This window comes from Nematolebias whitei, chromosome 1, assembly GCF_014905685.2.
Source record: "Nematolebias whitei isolate Nwh7 chromosome 1, NemWhi1, whole genome shotgun sequence".
Taxonomy (NCBI): Eukaryota; Metazoa; Chordata; class Actinopteri; order Cyprinodontiformes; family Rivulidae; genus Nematolebias; species Nematolebias whitei.
Genome location: NC_056498.1, coordinates 17347776 through 17365141, shown reverse-complemented (window position 1 = coordinate 17365141; position 17366 = coordinate 17347776). Strand labels below are relative to the sequence as shown.

At 42.7% G+C, this 17366-nt stretch overlaps 1 protein-coding gene across 1 annotated transcript; it reads left to right on the top strand.

Moving 5' to 3' along the window:
- Positions 1-3321: 3321 nt before the first annotated feature.
- Positions 3322-10620, top strand: si:dkeyp-74b6.2 (cerebellin-1). The gene is made up of 3 exons (XM_037682755.1): positions 3322-3627; positions 6644-6763; positions 10384-10620. Exons 1-3 carry the CDS (start codon positions 3322-3324, stop codon positions 10579-10581), a joined length of 624 nt encoding a protein of 207 aa, XP_037538683.1. The 3' UTR covers positions 10582-10620.
- The last annotated feature ends 6746 nt before the right edge of the window (positions 10621-17366 follow it).

Genomic DNA, 17366 nt, shown 5'->3' with positions numbered 1-17366 from the left:
CTCTCCATGTGGCTGGCACAGTGCATCCCACTCAGGATCTTCACTGTCAGGAGAGAAGGCACAGCTGACTCAAAGATGCTGCAGCATGAGTTTGATCAGAAACTGAAAGGAAATGTAACCAATCACAAAGGTGATGTAGAGTGGGCGGGACCAAACCGTGCAGAGGTTTAGCTTCAGGAATCCCCTGCAGGCTGTATGTGACAGCAGTAACTGTTTGTGTTCAAAGTAGTGCTTGCGGAGTTGGACTTTAAGCTGCTGTATTCATACATATCTGCTCACAACAGACTCATGTTCAGGCTGCTTTTTAATATACCGTATTATTTTACATTATTATTGTTTAGTGTTTATCTTAGATACTTTACTGTTTCTTTTTATACTTTATATTTTGGTTATTTTGGGATGTAACTGGGAGCTTGGGTACACATTTTTGTTCCACCTCATGTACCGCATGTGACGCAAATGACGATAAAGAACCTTGAACCTTGAACATGACTGATTCTAGCTTGTTAGCATCACCTTATCCAAGGTTATCTGTTGCAGAAATCAAGATTTTATTCCAAACAGGAGTACTGACTCCAGCAAGGGAACTAACAGAACATCCCTGATGCTGAACTTTATCTATGGATGATTTTATTTTTCTACAAATCTTTGTTATTCATTTTCAGCTGGTTGAAAATGAATAAGTTGTATTACTAGAGCTGCCTGTTTTGTCACAATGAACAAATCATCATCAAACCTGATCTGATGGAGTCAGCTCTGCAGTACATCTCTGAAAGTTACAGTGAAGTTGAGTTTAGGGACTCCGTTATCTGTTCAAAAGGGCGTTGGTTATGTTTTTTAGAGCTTCATTGGCATCTATGCTCAGGTTGTTATTAACAACTGTAAAAAAAAAAAAAACTACATTCTAAGTCAGATGTTATACCTGATGTAAAAAAAAAGGGAAAAGCGCTTCCTGTTCAGCAAGTTTCTTAATGGAGAAACAGAAATTAAAGTGATTTAATCAGAACATGACTCAGTAGTGTCTTCAAAGTTGGCGTTTAGCAGGTTTCCAACAAAATATTATCCAAACGGAAGAAGGCCCGTTTCTTACAGCAACAGTTCACCACTGATAAACAGAAAAAATATGTACATTTTTAAAACTATATTAGTGTAGATGGGTGCACAGAACAGGTTTACCTGGTTTGTAAGGAAAAAAAATTAATATATTTTTGTTTGAAGCAATTAAAAAAAACTTGCTCAAACATGCTCTATAACAAATTTCACACCACAAAAACGTGATTCAAATTTAAGACAGAAAACTGAGCGTCAAAGTCAAAATGTGAAAAAAAATTTAATAAATCATCAGTTATAACCATCCTAAAAAAGTCTTACATCATGAAAGTCTTTACAAAAACACAGGATCATTTGGGCCTTTTTCCCAGCATCCTCAGTGTGATACAAGTAAAACAGAGAATGGAGGAGCAAGTGGGGGGTGAAGAGGCGTGAAAACAGAACCTGCTTGTGATGTGATTAAACGTCTGTTCTAACGCAGGGGTTCCCTGGAACAGAAACAGTCACAGGAGAGGGGAGGAGCAGAAATCAAGGCGGAGGGAAAGGATGAAGCAAATGCTCTTGGGATGCTTTAGCTGTTCTGAGACGAGCTTCGGTCGCTGCGCTGCTGCAGAAGTAAGAGGTGAGTGATTTTGTGGGTTACACACTTAAGATTCTGTTAGTCCAAATGGGTCTTTTTGGTTCAGGTTCAGGGCTTATCTAAGAAAGAAAAGAACTCCACTTTTATCTGAAAAGACAAATATTTAATTATGGATTTATAATTGACATAACAAAGATGGTTTATTCTGGTAGTCTTACTTTTGTCTTGAGTTATGAGTGTGAGTTTACGTGAAGGAATGCAGCCACAGCTGGAGGGATGAACAGGAGAAATGTTTCGCTCCAGATGGCCTCTCAGTGGTGATGGTCCACAATCCTGCCTCCCGATTCAGCTGCCAGCACCGATGTGGGCCAAATCCTGCCAAAACATGACCTCAGCTTATTTTGTTTCTCAGCGTGATCAATTAATCTTATCATATTTACACCGTGTTTTGATTTAACGTGGATTCGCTTTTACTAAATTTACACCATTTCAGGTCAGATATGTCATAGCCTTGAAATGACTTCCTGATGGTCTTTAGTTTTAACTATCAGCAGTTTGTAGGATGGTTAAAAAAATACCTGCATTTGTGTTTATAACGCCTGGAATTTATAGTAAGTTAGGTTTCTGGACTGATAGATTGACTGGTTGGTTGGTTAGTTGCAATATCTAAAACAACTTTATTTCATAGGCTAATCATGACAGGAGAGCTGTTTGTTTTTTTTACTGTGTCAAACAACTGAACATCCATCCATCCATTATCTTTACTTGCTTCATGCTTTTTGGGTCGCGGAGGTCACTGGTGCCCATGTCCAACCATCAATGTGCAAAAGGTGGGGTACATCCTGGACAGGTCTCATGTCCATCCAGGGACACATAGATACAAACGAGACAAATAACTTTCTCACTCACATCTAGGGACAATTTATAGTTACCATTCAGCCTAACGTGCATGTTTTTGGTCTGTGGGAGGAAACTGGAGTACCCAGAGAAAACCCACACATGCACGGAGAGAACATGCAAACTCCACACAGAAAAGCCCCCGGACCAGGATTTGAACCGGGGACCTGCTCGCTGAGAGGCAGCAGCTCTACCAGTTGTGCCGCCAGCGCAATGTAAAACTCATATTTTAATACATATGTTAAAGAAACGGACTAATATATTTTTGTGTGTGCATGGATTTGTGTTTTTACACTTCTAAAAAGAAGCAGACAGAATTTTAACCCACTTAAAACACTTGAAGTACCTCTAACTGTGTTTGTGCATGTATCTCGTTTTATTGGAATTTTATTACATCCTAATGTGACTTGATCTACTGATTCTCAGGTTTGAAGCTTCGTATCCAGCTGTGTCCACCCCAGTTGGTTATCAGTCCTTCCTGTTGTAGCCTGTTGAGTTGGACACCTTCACCTACTTCTTGCCTGCTGTTAAGGATAGCTGCTATCTTGATGCCAACAAGAAGTCGTCCCCAGAGGGGTCTAACTCCTGACAGTGCTGGCAGAACTACCTTTTCTTGAATCATTAAACTGGATGAGAGAAACCTCTGGATTCTGGTTTCTTTCCTGGTGAAGCTATGTCCTTGTGGCTACAGTAAAGTGTTCCTCAAGAAGTCGTCCTTGAGGAGTTTTGTGGCCGTTCTGGAGAAAAATACAAGCAGAACAAGATACGCTGAAAATTTGTTCCAATTTAGAACAATGGCTGTTCCAACTTTCATCGCTGCACCCAACCTGCCACCCCAGGTGGTCCTTTTTGCTGGACTGCTGCTTCTGGGCCACTGGGGGCCTTCAGGAGTCAGATGTCAGAACGACACTGAGCCAATTGTGTTGGAGGGAAAGTGTCTGGTTGTGTGTGACTCCACTCCATCAGCAGAGCCATCAGGAAATCCTCTGGGAATGTCTGTGAGATCTGGAACTGGCCGGGTGGCATTTTCAGCCATCCGTAACACTAACCATGAACCTTCTGAGATGAGCAACCGTACTATGACCATCTACTTTGACCAGGTGGGTTGTAAAAATGGGTGGTATAACTTTTTAAACAGAAACCAAGCTAAATACTGAAGCTGCACCATGTTCAAGTCAATTCATTGACATTAGAGTCCCTGAAGATTTGAAGGTGTTCAACAGTTAGAGTTGCTGCAACTATACTTTTAGAAAACAACTGGATTTTCCCATAAACCATAGACCTTGCAACAATTATATATGAAGAGAATGTGTCCCCCTCACATTTAAAAAATATTCATTTAAAACCCCCCACATTTACCATGACATATTATTCCACCCAGCGCCGTTTTTCTTTCTTCATGAACAAATCCATTCCACTTGATTAATAGAAGAACACTCAAACCTCTAAAAGTCCACTCCAGGTTTTCCTGGTTACCTCCAACAACTCCACACAGCATGCAATGTTTCCCCGAGGTCACTTGACTTGGAAGGACGCTCATCTCTTTGGGGTTTTTTTTGTTGACGGGGCGAGGGAGAGGAGGGGGAGACACCTCTGTGTTGTGCGATAGCTTAGCGCTACGTTAGTGCCAACAGTTGTCAGCCGGGTTGGGAGACTGCGATAAAGCCTTCCCTGGATTCGGAAACCTTACTGTTACTCAAATCCAGAGTGCTCAATTACAATAATCTTTACAGCTGGGCTGTACTTGTGCCGTTGTGTATGGCCCCTGTTTAAAGGGGAATAACATACAAAAAAGCAACATTTTATATAGATTTTTTTACTTTGATTCCACACATTTAAAGCACGTTTCTCACCAAGTTTGTGGAAATTCAGGTAAGGGGTTTTAAAGAGATTTCACTATATTTTGTTCATTTTGTTCTGTTACTTGAAAATTATTATGATTAAAATAATTGTTTGAAAAAAGGGGCAGATATAATAAGATTTTTTCTTCTTTCTGTTGCCTTTCATTTTAAATCTCTTGTATATTTTATATTGTTATGGAATTGTTTTGTATTTTTTTTAAATGAATAAACTTTATACCATACCATACCATACCATACCATATTCACACAAGGAGAGCTGTTGGTCAGGCTATTTCGTGTTGTACCATTAACTCTAAAATAATTAGTTTATTGTGTTTACTTACACCCCTCCCTGGGCTGCCACCTTACCGTGGTGGAGGGGTTTGAGTGTCCCACTGATCCTAGGAGCTATTCTGTCAGGGGCTTTACGTCCCTAGTAGGGTCACCCATGGCAGACAGGTCCTAGGTGAGGGACCAGACAAAGTGCAGCCCAAAGACCCTGATGAAGAGAAAAATAAATGGACTTAATGTTCCCTTGCCTGGACGTGGGTCACAGGGGTCCCACTCTGGAGCCAGGCCTGGAGGTGGGGCACGCGGGCGAGCGCCTGGTGGCCGGGCTTTTACCCATGGAGCTTGGCTGGGCACAGCCCGAAGAGGAGACGTGGGTCCCCCTTCCCTGGGTTCACCACCTGTGGGAGGGGCCAAAGGGGTTGGGTGTAATGTGGGATGGGTGGTGGCCGAGGGCGGGGACCCTGGAGGTCTGATCCTTGGCTACAGAAGCTGGCTATTGGGACGTGGAATGTTACCTCACTGGTGGGGAAGGAGCCTGAGCTGGTGTGTGAGGCTGAGAGGTTTCGGCTAGAAATAGTCGGACTCACCTCTACGCATGGCTCTGGCTCTGGAGCCAGTTTCCTTGAGAGGGGCTGGACACTCTTCCACTCTGGAGTTGCCCCTGGTGAGAGGCGCCGAGCAGGAGTGGGCATACTTATTGCTCCCTAACTTGGTGCCTGTGTGTTGGGGTTCACCCCGGTGAATGAGAGGGTGGCCTCCCTCCGCCTACATGTGGGGGGACGGGTTCTGACTGTCGTTTGTGCTTATGCACCAAATGGCAGTTCAGATTATCCACCCTTTTTGGAGTCCTTGGAGGGGGTACTGGAAAGTGCACCTCCTGGGGACTCCCTTGTTCTGCTGGGGGACTTCAATGCTCATGTGGGCAATGACAGTGAGACCTGGAGGGGTGTGGTTGGGAGGAACGGCCCCCCTGATCTGAACCCGAGTGGTGTTCTGTTGTTGGACTTCTGTGCTCATCATGGATTGTCAATAACGAACACCTTGTTCAAGCATAAGGGTGTCCATATGTGCTCTTGGCACCAGGACACCCTAGGCCGCAGTTCGATGATCGACTTTGTCATCGTCTCATCTGATCTGCAACCACATGTCTTGGACACTCGGGTGAAGAGAGGGGCGGAGCTGTCTACTGATCACTACCTGGTGGTGAGTTGGCTCCGATGGTTGAGGAGGATGCCGGTCAGACCTGGCAGACACAAATGTATTGTGAGGGTTTGCTGGGAACGTCTGGCAGAGTCTCCTGTGAGACGAAGTTTCAACTCCCACCTCCGGGAGAACTTCGAACATGTTCCGAAGGAGGTGGGGGACATTGAGTCTGAGTGGACCATGTTTTGTGCCTTTATTGTTGAGGCGGCTTACCTGAGCTGCGGCCGCAAGGTTGTCAGTGCCTGTCGTGGTGGCAACCCTCGAACCCGATGGTGGACACCTTCGGTGAGGGATGCTGTCAGGCTGAAGAAGGAGTCCTATCGGGCCTTTTTGGCCTGTGGGACCCCGGAAGCAGTTGATGGGTACCGGCAGTCCAAGCGACAGGGTGGTCGCTGAGGAAAAAAACTTGAGCTTGGGAGGAATTCGGAGAGGCCATGGAGAATGACTTTCGCACGGCTTCGAGGCGATTCTGGTCCACCATCCAGCGTCTCGGGGGGGAAAGCGGTACGCCACCAACACTGTTTATAGTGTGAGTGGTGTGCTGCTGACCTCAACCCGGGATGTTGTGGGTCGGTGGACGGAATACTTTGAAGACCTCCTCAATCCCACCGGCACGTCTTCCACTGAGGAAGCGGAGTCTGGGGACTCTGGGTCGGGCCCTCCAATCTCTGGTGCTGAGGTCACCGAGGTGGTTAAAAAGCTTCTCGGTGGCAGGGCCCCAGGGGTGGATGAGATTCGACTGTCTCTTGTTTAATTTTCTTCCTTTTACTTTGTTTTCCAGATTTTAGTGAACATTGGCAGCCATTTCGATCCAGCAACAAGCATCTTTGTGGCCCCCAGGAAAGGAGTCTATAGCTTCAGCTTTCACGTTGTCAAAGTTTACAACCGGCAGACAATACAGGTAACATCTTTAAGGATGGATGGAAAATTTAAGGTTCCTGTTTGCTTTTTACTGACAGCAGTGCATTGACTCTTTTACATGAAAGGTCTGTTTATCAGCAGTACAAATGCATTTATAACTAATTGTTTTATTATTTTTTATTTAACCTTTATTTATACAGGTAGTCTCATTGAGTCACGAGGACTCATTTTCAAGAGAGACCTGTTAGCAACCACAGACCACCTGCGAGGATCATGTATTTGTTTTGTGTTTTGTGACCCCTTTTGTTTTTCTGCACCAGTCCCTCATCGTCCTCTCCCAGGTGTTTGTAATTATTTCCTTGTTAGCGTCCCTTTATATCCTGCGTCTCTGTGTTCCCCCGTTGTCTGGGCATTAATCCTGTTCCAAGCATCATGTTCTGTTTCCCTCCATATTCCCAGCTCACTAAAGTACGTTTTGCTGCCACTTTTGTTTTCTTCAATAAATATAAATATAATTATAATTTTACCCTTGAGTTTTCCGAGCATCAGTCAGCATTTTGGGTTCAATCCACCACCAGTGACCGACACCACTGAGCTATAGTTGCAGTCAGGCCCAAAAAATCCGACCCGGCCCCAGCCCGTAGCTATCATTTACGAACCCCACCGGACCAAACAAATTAACAGTAATTACAGGTCAGAACCCGAAAAATACTCTGACATGTTTAATTAAGCTTTGACTGCTTTTATAGTTAACGGTCGGTGGACGCGTGCTGCTGAATAAAAGGGGCAGAAGATCGGAGCTGAGGGGGTGTTTGTTCTTTCATGGCCGTCAAAGTGCATTAAATCCCTGCTTCTGCCTGCATTCTGCATTATTCAGGCATGGACCCAGCTCTGACATGTCTGCTTTGGGATCTCACCTGTTTGGGTTGTCAGCTGCGCACGACCGCTGTGAGTGCAGTGGCTGAAAGTTCATTTGGGTGATGTCTTGCTGCCAGGCAGTACCGGTAGTCCCATATGAAGCTTAACTGAATTAATTTTTTTACCTCTTTCAAGGCCGGCTAGCATGTGGTCAAATGGCCGCATGCGGCTGGTGATTGTATGGCAAGCCATGTTACCATATAATTAGACTGTCAGTTGCATGCGTCTGCTGACGCAATCAAAAGCCTGACACCGATCCGGCCTGCCCATCCAGCACATTATTATGGCCCGGCCTGGCCCAAATTTGGGTCAGGCCGGGCCGGGCTTCGGGCCCAGATTTTGGGCCCAGGTTAGAAATGACAGCTCTACACTGAGCTACCACAGCCTCTGTGTGACGCATAGAGCTGCAATCTAGGGTGCCTGAGGGAGCAGATAGTGGGGGATAAGAGCGTTGCTCAAGGGCCTAGAGTGTGGCAAATGAGGGTGGAGGTAGGTGTGGGTGTTTCACCTTTCCCACCCTCATTTTGATGTTGTCTGTCGGGGGAGTTGGACTGGTAACCTTCCGGTCACATGCCCACCTTCTCTAACCTCTGCGTGACCACTCCCTTTATCTTATTTACTTTAATTTAACTCTTTTCTACCCTAAACTCTGTTCTCCACCTCACTGAACCATCACCTCTGGAAGCCTTGACTGAGCTGTGCGAGAACTTCCTACATTTCTTTCTGGAAAAAATTGTGACCACCCGGGCTCTCATTTCCCCTCCAACTCATGACCCATCCATCCCACCTCAATCTGTAGCTCCATTTGACCATTTTGAACCCATCACTCTATCTTCTCTAGAGCAGGTCATGTGCAGCTTGAAACCTTCTGGTTCCCCCTTTGATGTGGCCCCCCCTCGACTACTAAAGGAGGCTTTTCCTACTCTAGGTCCGTCCATTCTTGCTATTGTAAATAGCAGTTTATCCACTGGCATGGTGCCAAAAACCTTTAAACATGCTGCTGTCCAGCCTCTCCTAAAAAAAACAAACCTTGACCCCTCAGTCGTATCCAACTTCCGGCCTGTCTCCAGACTCCCATTTGTTTCTAAACTACTGGAGAAAATAGACAAGTCCCAGTTGAAGTGCTTCCTGGAGGGTCACGCTATCCTAGAGTTATTCCAATCTGACTTTAAACCTCTCCATAGCACTGAAACTGCCCTGCTGAAGGTTTTTAATGACATTTTCTTAACCACAGATACCGGTGATTCTGTGCTGCTTGTCCTACTGGACCTTACAGCTGCCTTTGACACCATGGACCATGAGATCTTCTTTGCTAGGTTAGAGCAGTGGGTGGGCATCACAGGGTCAGCCCTCAATTGGTTCAGATCTTACCTCACTGACAGATCCTTTTGTGTCTCCATCAAGGATTTTAGTTCTGCAGCGACAGAGCTTAAATGGGGGGTTCCGCTGGGGTCCATCCTGGGTCCCCTCCTATTCTCTTTATACCTGCTGCCACTTGGTGCTATTTTCCGGAAACACAACATACCCTTTCACTTCTACGCCGATTACTGTCAAATTTACTTCCCCCAAGACACAATGGTACATGCTCTATTCAACCTCTGCTCGACTGCCTGGCTGACATCAGGGACTGGATGGCTTTAAATTTCTTAAGTTTCAATTAAAAGAAGTCTGAAGTCATGTTGTTCCCTCCCAATGACACGACCACAAAGCACTGCATCGACCTCTCTGTTCTAACCATGTCAGAAAAACAAAGAGTCACTAATCTGGGCGTGATAACGGACCCTTCCCTGAAACTTAACAATCATGTAAACATGATTGTTAAATCATGTTTCTTCCAACTGAGGCAGCTGTCTAAACTGAAGCCCATATTGTCCAAAAATAGCCTGGAGACAGTAATACATGCATTCATTACATCTAGGCTTGATTACTGCAATTCGCTCCTGTTTGGTACAAGTCAGACCTCTATTGTACGACTACAACTGGTCCAGAATGCAGCAACCCGATTTTTAACCAGTACAGGCAAAAGACAGCACATTACTCCAGTTTTGGCCTCGCTGCACTGGCTACTGGTTCACCTTCGAATCCAGTTCAAAATACTCCTATATGTCTACAAATCGCTGAACAGTTTGCCCCCCCATCTCTCTGATCTGCTACAGCCGTATGTCCCACCATGTTCCCTGAGGTCAGGAGACCAGTTGATCCTCACAGTTCCAGGAACTCTTCTTAAGCGCAGAGGTAACAGGGCCTTTTCTGTAGCAGGACCAAGACTTTGGAACGAGTTACCTCTGCTTGTCAGACAGGCCCCCTCCCTCTCGGTTTTCAAGTCCCGTTTAAAAACCCACTACTGTTCAGTAGCATTCAACACAAGATGATCTGTGTTTTGAACCTGTATGCTCCACACTTGTTATTCGTCATATTTATTATCTGCATCGTTTTTATGTCTATTTTCTGATTTACCTCATTTTGTATATTGCTTTGTGTGTTGCCTGTTGTTCTGTCTGTACAGCACTTTGGTCGGCCTTGTCGCTGTTTTAAGTGCTCTATAAATAAAATGGTATGGTATGGTAATTTATCTACATCTCTAAAATAATTTAAGAACTGCTACAATCACCTTAAAGATGTCCTTTTATATTAAACTGAGGGCTAAACAGTTTCTTCTCAAATATTTAGCCATTGTTTTTAACCCATTTTCACCTTTTTTCCTTGCTGTCTTTCTCCTTTGTTTTGTCTTGTTGCTTTCAGGTCAGCTTGGTTCTCAACGGCTGGCCGGTGATCTCGGCTTTTGCAGGGGACCAGGATGTGACGAGGGAAGCAGCCACCAATGCCGGGCTGGTGATTTTGGAGCGAGGGGACAAAGCTTATCTAAAACTGGAGAGGGGGAACCTGATGGGAGGGTGGAAGTACTCCACCTTCTCTGGGTTTCTGGTCTTCCCTTTGTAGGGTCTACTGGTGTATGAGTAAATGAGGTTTTCTTGTGTAGAGAGGAGAAAACGAAAGATTGTTTCAATACTTACATCGTTAAGGAAGTAACTTTGGATAAATCTGAATAACAGTATCCACATCAAGCAGTTCATGTGAATTAGATGATTGAGTAAATTCACCAAACGTCAAACAGTCTTGAATGTAATTTCTATTACTTTTATGCTTTGTCATCTGTTACAGAAACTTTGTTCTTAATGGTTTGTTTGCACCAGGTGTAACTTTGTTTAAAATATGTGGTTTCCCTTTCATGCATGAAACAGCATTTAAATGTTCGTGTCAGAAAATAAAATTGCTGTTTATTGCTTATGGTAAATGATCTGTACTTATATAGCGTCTTTCTCTTATCAAGATACTCATAGCACTTTACAACACAATCTGTGTCCTCATTTACCCATTCATACAACACTCTATAAGATCTCTACAAAGACTAGTCAGAGCTTTACCACATTCATACACCGATGAGACACACATTTTGGAGGTAATGACAGGTTCAGTGTCTTGCCCAGGGAAACTTTGGAATGTGACTTTTGGTGGAATCGAACCCCCAACTCTCACATTGGAGGACAACAGCTCTAACCACTCAGCCACAGTTGTCCATGGGCATGTTAGTCTTTGATTGCTGTAGTATCTCGCTGGGCTGCAACTGTTAGAAACTAACTGGACTCAAAATTGTGGAAAAACTGTAACAAGATAGATAATTATGCCGCTGCAGTCTGAGTGTTTGCACTGAAAACAGTGAGCTATGTGGCCACGTTTTGAACAGCTATAGTTGTTTTTATTCAAACTAAATCTAAATTTATGTTGTTTTCATTATTTTATATACTATTTTTCATAGTAAAAAACACAACAGAACTATCTTGTTCTAAACAAACTGTCTTTCTGATAAGGATATATTGGTCATATACGTAAACTATTTTTGCATGTTCAATACGTCACATCACACTAATGTATGATTGATTTGAAAATGGTAAATATTTGCTGTTGTGCTTTAAAGTCTGGCAACACAAACAGTGAAACAGACACAACAAAATTACTAAAGGGACGGGTTAATATGTTCAAAATTTCGACACTTATTAAAGTTGATACTTTGCATTTCAAGCAATCAGCCATTCAAAAATCTGTCTCTGAGTTCTGTCCTCCCTCCTGTGGACAAAGACTGTCCATGGCGTCTCTCCACGGTGGATCCGGTAGCAGATGGAGGATTGGCAGCGAAGAGTTGTAACTGGCGCCAGAAACTTGCTGGGTTCATGCTGGACTATCACAAGTGATTTGTGTCAGCTTCCTGGTACACAGCGGAGGTCGGTGTTAGCACTTCACTGAGTCGCATGTGGCGGCAAAAAACAAAATGCATTCTGGGAATGGAAGACTGGAAAAGAGCAAGGTGCAAGAGAATACATGAGTGCGTGCTAGTGCAGGATAAAAAATAATTTTGCTATTTGTTTTCTACTTCCATTTTAGATTTTGCTCACAAACACTGCATATCCATGTGATGGGAATTTGATTGGCTATATGTTCATAGCGTCAGAGCTGATTGGTCAGCTCTTTATGCTCCCCACTCCTTTTAGCATAGGAATATTGTACAGGTGCTGGTCATAAAATTAGAATATCATGAAAAAGTTGATTTATTTCAGTAATTCCGTTGAAAAAGTGAAACTTGTATATTGTATTCATTCATTGCACACAGATTGATATGTTTCAAATCTTTTATTTATTTTAATGTTTATTATTGGAACTGACAACTAATGAAACCCCCAAATTCAGTATCTCAGAAAATTAGAGTTTGTGAAAAGCTTCAATATTGAAGACACCTGGTGCCACACTCTAATCAGCTAATTAACTTAAAACACTTGCAAAGTCCTTTAAATGGTCTCTCAGTCTAGTTCTGTAGGCTACACAATCATGGGGAAGACTGCTGACTTGACAGTTGTCCAAAAGATGACCATTGACGCCTTGCATAAGGAGGGCTAGACACAAAAGGTCATTGCTAAAGAGGCTGGCTGTTCACAGAGCTCTGTGTCCAAGCACATTAATAGAGAGGTGAAGGGAAGGAAACAATGTGGTAGAAAAAAATGTACATGCAATAGGGATAACCGCACCCTGGAGAGGGCTGTGAAACAAAACCCATTCCAAAATATGGGGGAGATTCACAAAGAGTGGACTGCAACTGGAGTCATTGCTTCAAGAACCACCAAGAACAGACGTATGCAAGACATGGGTTTCAGCTGTCGCATTCCTTGTGTCAAGCCACTTTTGAACAAGAGACAGCGTCAGAAGCGTCTCACCTGGGCTAAAGACGAAAAGGACTGGACTGATGGCAAGTTGTCCAAAGTTATGTTCTCAGATGAAAGTAAATTTTGCATTTTCTGTGGAAATCAAGGTCCCAGAGTCTGAAGGAAGAGAGGAGAAGCATAGAATCCACGTTGCTTAAGGTCCAGTGCCAATTTTCCACAGTCAGTGATGGTTTGGGGTGCCATGTCATCTGCTGGTGTTGGTCCACTGTGTTTTCTGAGGTCCAAGGTCAACACAGCATCTACCAGGAAGTTTTAGAGCACTTTATGCTTCCTGCTGCTGACCAACTTTGTGGAGATGCAGATTTCATTTTCCAACAGGACTTGGCACCTGCACACAGTGCCAAAGCTACCAGTACCTGGTTTAAGGATCATGGTATCCCTGTTCTTAATTGGCCAGCAAACTCGCCTGACCTTAACCCCATAGAAAATCAATGGGATATTGTGAAGAGGAAGATGTGATACACCAGACCCAACAATTCAGAAGAGCTGAAGGCCACTATCAGAACTACCTGGGCTCTCATAACTCCTGAGCAGTGCCACAGACTGATCGACTCCATGCCACCACGCCGCATTGCTGCAGTAATCCAGGCCAAATGAGACCCAACTGAGTACTGAGTGCTGTACATGGACATTCTTTTCATGCTCATACTTTTCATGTTCATACTTTTCCGTTGTCCAACATTTCTAAAAATCCTTTATTGGTTTTAAGTAATTCTAATTTTCTTAGATACTGAATTTGGGGTTTTCATTAGTTGTCAGTTATAATCAACATTAAAACTAAATAAACAATTGAAAAATATCAGTCTTTGTGTAATGAATATATATACACAAGTTTCACTTTTTGAATGGAGTTACTGAAATAAACTTTTTCATATTCCAATTTTATTACCAGCACCTGTATAGTAGTAAATGTTTCTATTTTCTGTTGTTCAATAAATTTAAGGAAAAAAAGAAAGGTGTGGGTGTCCCCGGTCATATCACAATGCTCGGTCAATATTATTGACTCTGAAAAGAGCCGATAGATTGGTCAAAATAGGTGTCAGTTAAAAGAGGAGGGTCTACGCCACCATTTTGACTCCATGATATTTAAATTACATGGCCACATCACAGTTCCTACAATAAAAACAATGCACTAAATATTATGTCATCACATCACAATTGAAACAGTTAACATTACAATTAAAAATTTGACAAAATACTTTAACAGGTTCCAGTGAGGAGACAAGAAATTGTTTTTAAGGATTTCTGAATCTCCACTATAAATTAAGAACATAATTTCAAAATAAAACTTTATTTTAATCTATACACTTAAGTTTAAATATGTTTAAAACTAAATATTTTTCCAGCTGGTTGAGAGCAAAAAAATACAAGTATTATGAATACGTTTAAATATGTAAATGTCATGTGGAAAAGGTTTTTTTGAATTGCTGTTTCAGATTAAACCTTTAGTGACAAGGTAGCTCTTAACGCTGTAACAAGTCTGTATGGATCAGCACAACACCTGACACAGGACAATAATAAAAAAAAAGTTTTATTTATTAAAGACGTTCGTCTGGGGAGGATCCGAGCCTCGGTTCTGGTCCAATCCATGAAGACAGACAGGCTAGTGACTGCAAAAAGTTTCTGGGAGCTGAGAGAGGTGGTGTGCACGTCACCAACTTTCTGTGGCAGGAGCAGGGCTGAGACAGAGAACGTTGGAGGGCTGGGCAGGAAACAGAATCCAGGGACACAGCAGGGGTCGAGAGCCAGGAGCTGCGTGAACAGGCAAAAGAATGATCCGCAGTCGTGGTCGAAGAGGAGAGCGAGGTTGTACCGTGTAGGCTGAGAGCGTGGTATCCAGACAGGGGCAAAGTCAAAGCGAGGAGTCAAGAGTGAATCTGTGGTCAAAAGCGAAGAAACTAGGAACAAGAGAATGCTGGATAATTTACTGGCTGTGAGGCTTTCAATAAACTGGCACTGAGGAGAGTGAGAGTGGAGCTTAAGTAGTGAGCTGAACAGGTGTGGCAGGTGAGTGGTGATTGCAGAGACAGGGTGCAGCAGATGAGTGCAGATTGCTGAGAGAGAGTGACAGGAGCAGAAAATGGGTGATAGGCAGTGCAGGACCAAACAGGATAAAATAAACAGAAACTGAGGGGGATCCAGGGACGAACTATGACAAACGCAAACTTTTTCTTGTTCGAACCTTAAAAAGTTAAAATGTAAACGTAAGTGAATATACAATTAATAACATCAAAATACAAACATTTATTTGTCAAAATCATAGTAAACATTGATTTTGAAATTAGTGTAAAGCTTTATTTAATATTTTCATTGAACAGAAAATAATAAAATTATATATATTAATTCAACCTTTATTTAGACAAGGAAATCCCATTGAGCCTTGAGGACTCATTTACAAGAGAGACCTGATTTTGAAAAAAAAAAAAAAAAAAATGATTTCAACAAAGAATGATGACAACAATGGACAACAATGACGAAAATAGACAATTATAAAAAGAGGCATACTTTTTTTTTAACAAATTAAAATAAGATGGCAAAAAGAGTAACAAAAACAGCTAGATTATAAGGTGAATGTAGAAAACTAAAAACAGGAACATGTCTGCATTGGTTCTTGCCAGGAGTCCAACAGATTCTTAAAGCCACATAGAGAGGTCAAGGTCGAGAGCTTCGGGTCTTTTTATAAGATATTCCAGGAAACAAGAGCGGAGTAGGAGAAGGCCCTTTTGCCTAGTTCAGTCCGCAATGAGGGAACACTGCAGGTAATAAATGTAGTGAACTAGGCCTCCGACCAAAACCTGTCTCTGAAGACCTTCATGGGACAGGAACTGTTATTTCATTGATTTGAATGCAGAAATACAAATTAGCTCATCCAGAGACTTTCTAATTGTATCCTGAATTAATCAATTGAAAGAACACTCTTCTTTTTATATTATTATTACTATTTTACAATATCTTGATAATCAAAAGTGTGTTTAGTTCATATCATTTCTAATGTTGAAAGTAAACCACTCATTTAAATCAACTGTGAAACAATATTAATGATTTTTAAACCTCATTTAAATTAGAAATCAAGTTAAATGTCTATTTACAAAGTAATTATGCATTTTGATCTTCTGTCTGAATGAGAAGTCATTGATGCCGGTCGAAAGTCAGAGACAGTCAGAAAACAAGTTATTAGAACGAACTGTATTGTTTTTAAACCTAGCAGACGATAAAAAGTAACAACTGGCATCTGCGTTTGTCTCACTTCGCCATAACATTTCTCTGTCTGTACTAAACGTTCCTAAATTCCTAAACATTCCTGCACCCTCTCTTGACTTTTAATAACCCTCTGACATCATTAGAAACACCCCCCTGTTGGTTGTTTCAACCAATCAGGAAGTACTAAGTGACCGGAAGTGAGGACTCTTTGAAAAGTCAACACTTCCTGGAACTATTCCGTCTTTGATCTGAGTCGAACTCAGTCTTCTCGACTCTTCAGTCTTGGACCGGAGTCTTCTTGGGTCTTTCATGGAGTCTTCTTGGAGTATTCCACTTCTGAGTGGGATCTCTGACGGAGTCACAGCGCCTCGCTGTGAACTCACCCGGGCGTAACGCCTACAACTTCGAAGGGAGCTTGTTCTGTTTACCGGAGTAAATCGACACGACTTCTGACAATGACCAGCCACTTTAACCAGAGACGCTGGAAAGGTAGCGTGCATAGGGACATCTATACCAGAGCTGATCCTCATCTGCCAAGGTAAAGAGACGTCACGAGTGTCGCGCACTAAGTGTACCGGAGGTTTGAGCGGGTGTTGAAAGAAGCGTGTTAATTCTGGTCAACAAAACATACATCTTTCCTTCATCCATCTCTACTTTTAAACCTCTAAATCTCTCCTCTTGTAAATCTTTCCGCCAGTAAATCAATCTAGATGCCTTCAGAAATGTTCTGTTGTCTTGTTAGTAAAGTGTGCCAAGTTTTTATTAATCAGAACCAGATCAGCGAATCAAGTGTACAATGTTTTAATGTTAAATTTTGATTCTGTTAAATAAATGACCGCATTTATTCTGATGGGTCAAAGAAAAATATCGTCTCAAGTCACTGATTAAACAATGAACACAGTTAGCTCAGTCACATGGCATTAATTTAACTCGAAAAAGAAAGAACCCATCCATCCATCCATCCATTTTCTTTACCCGCTTATTCCATTTTGGGTCACGGGGGTCGCTGGTGCCCATGTCCAGCAATCACTGTGCGAGGGGCGGGGTACACCCTGGACAGGTCGCAAGTCCATCACAGGGCCACATAGAGACAAACGAGACAAACAAACATTCACTCTCTCACTCACACCTAGGGACAATTTAGAGTTACCAATTAGCCTAACATGCATGTTTTTGGTCTGTGGGAGGAAACCAGAGTACCCGGAGAAAACCCACGCATGCACGGAGAGAACATGCAAACTCCACCCAGAA

Bases quoted from the DNA above. Each gene is read 5' to 3' on its own strand.
- si:dkeyp-74b6.2 (XM_037682755.1), top strand. From the start codon at position 3,322: ATGGCTGTTCCAACTTTCATCGCTGCACCCAACCTGCCACCCCAGGTG. The intron at 3,628-6,643 runs GTGGGTTGTAAA...TTTGTTTTCCAG, and splicing joins TGACCATCTACTTTGACCAG to ATTTTAGTGAACATTGGCAG. The intron at 6,764-10,383 runs GTAACATCTTTA...TGTTGCTTTCAG, and splicing joins ACAACCGGCAGACAATACAG to GTCAGCTTGGTTCTCAACGG.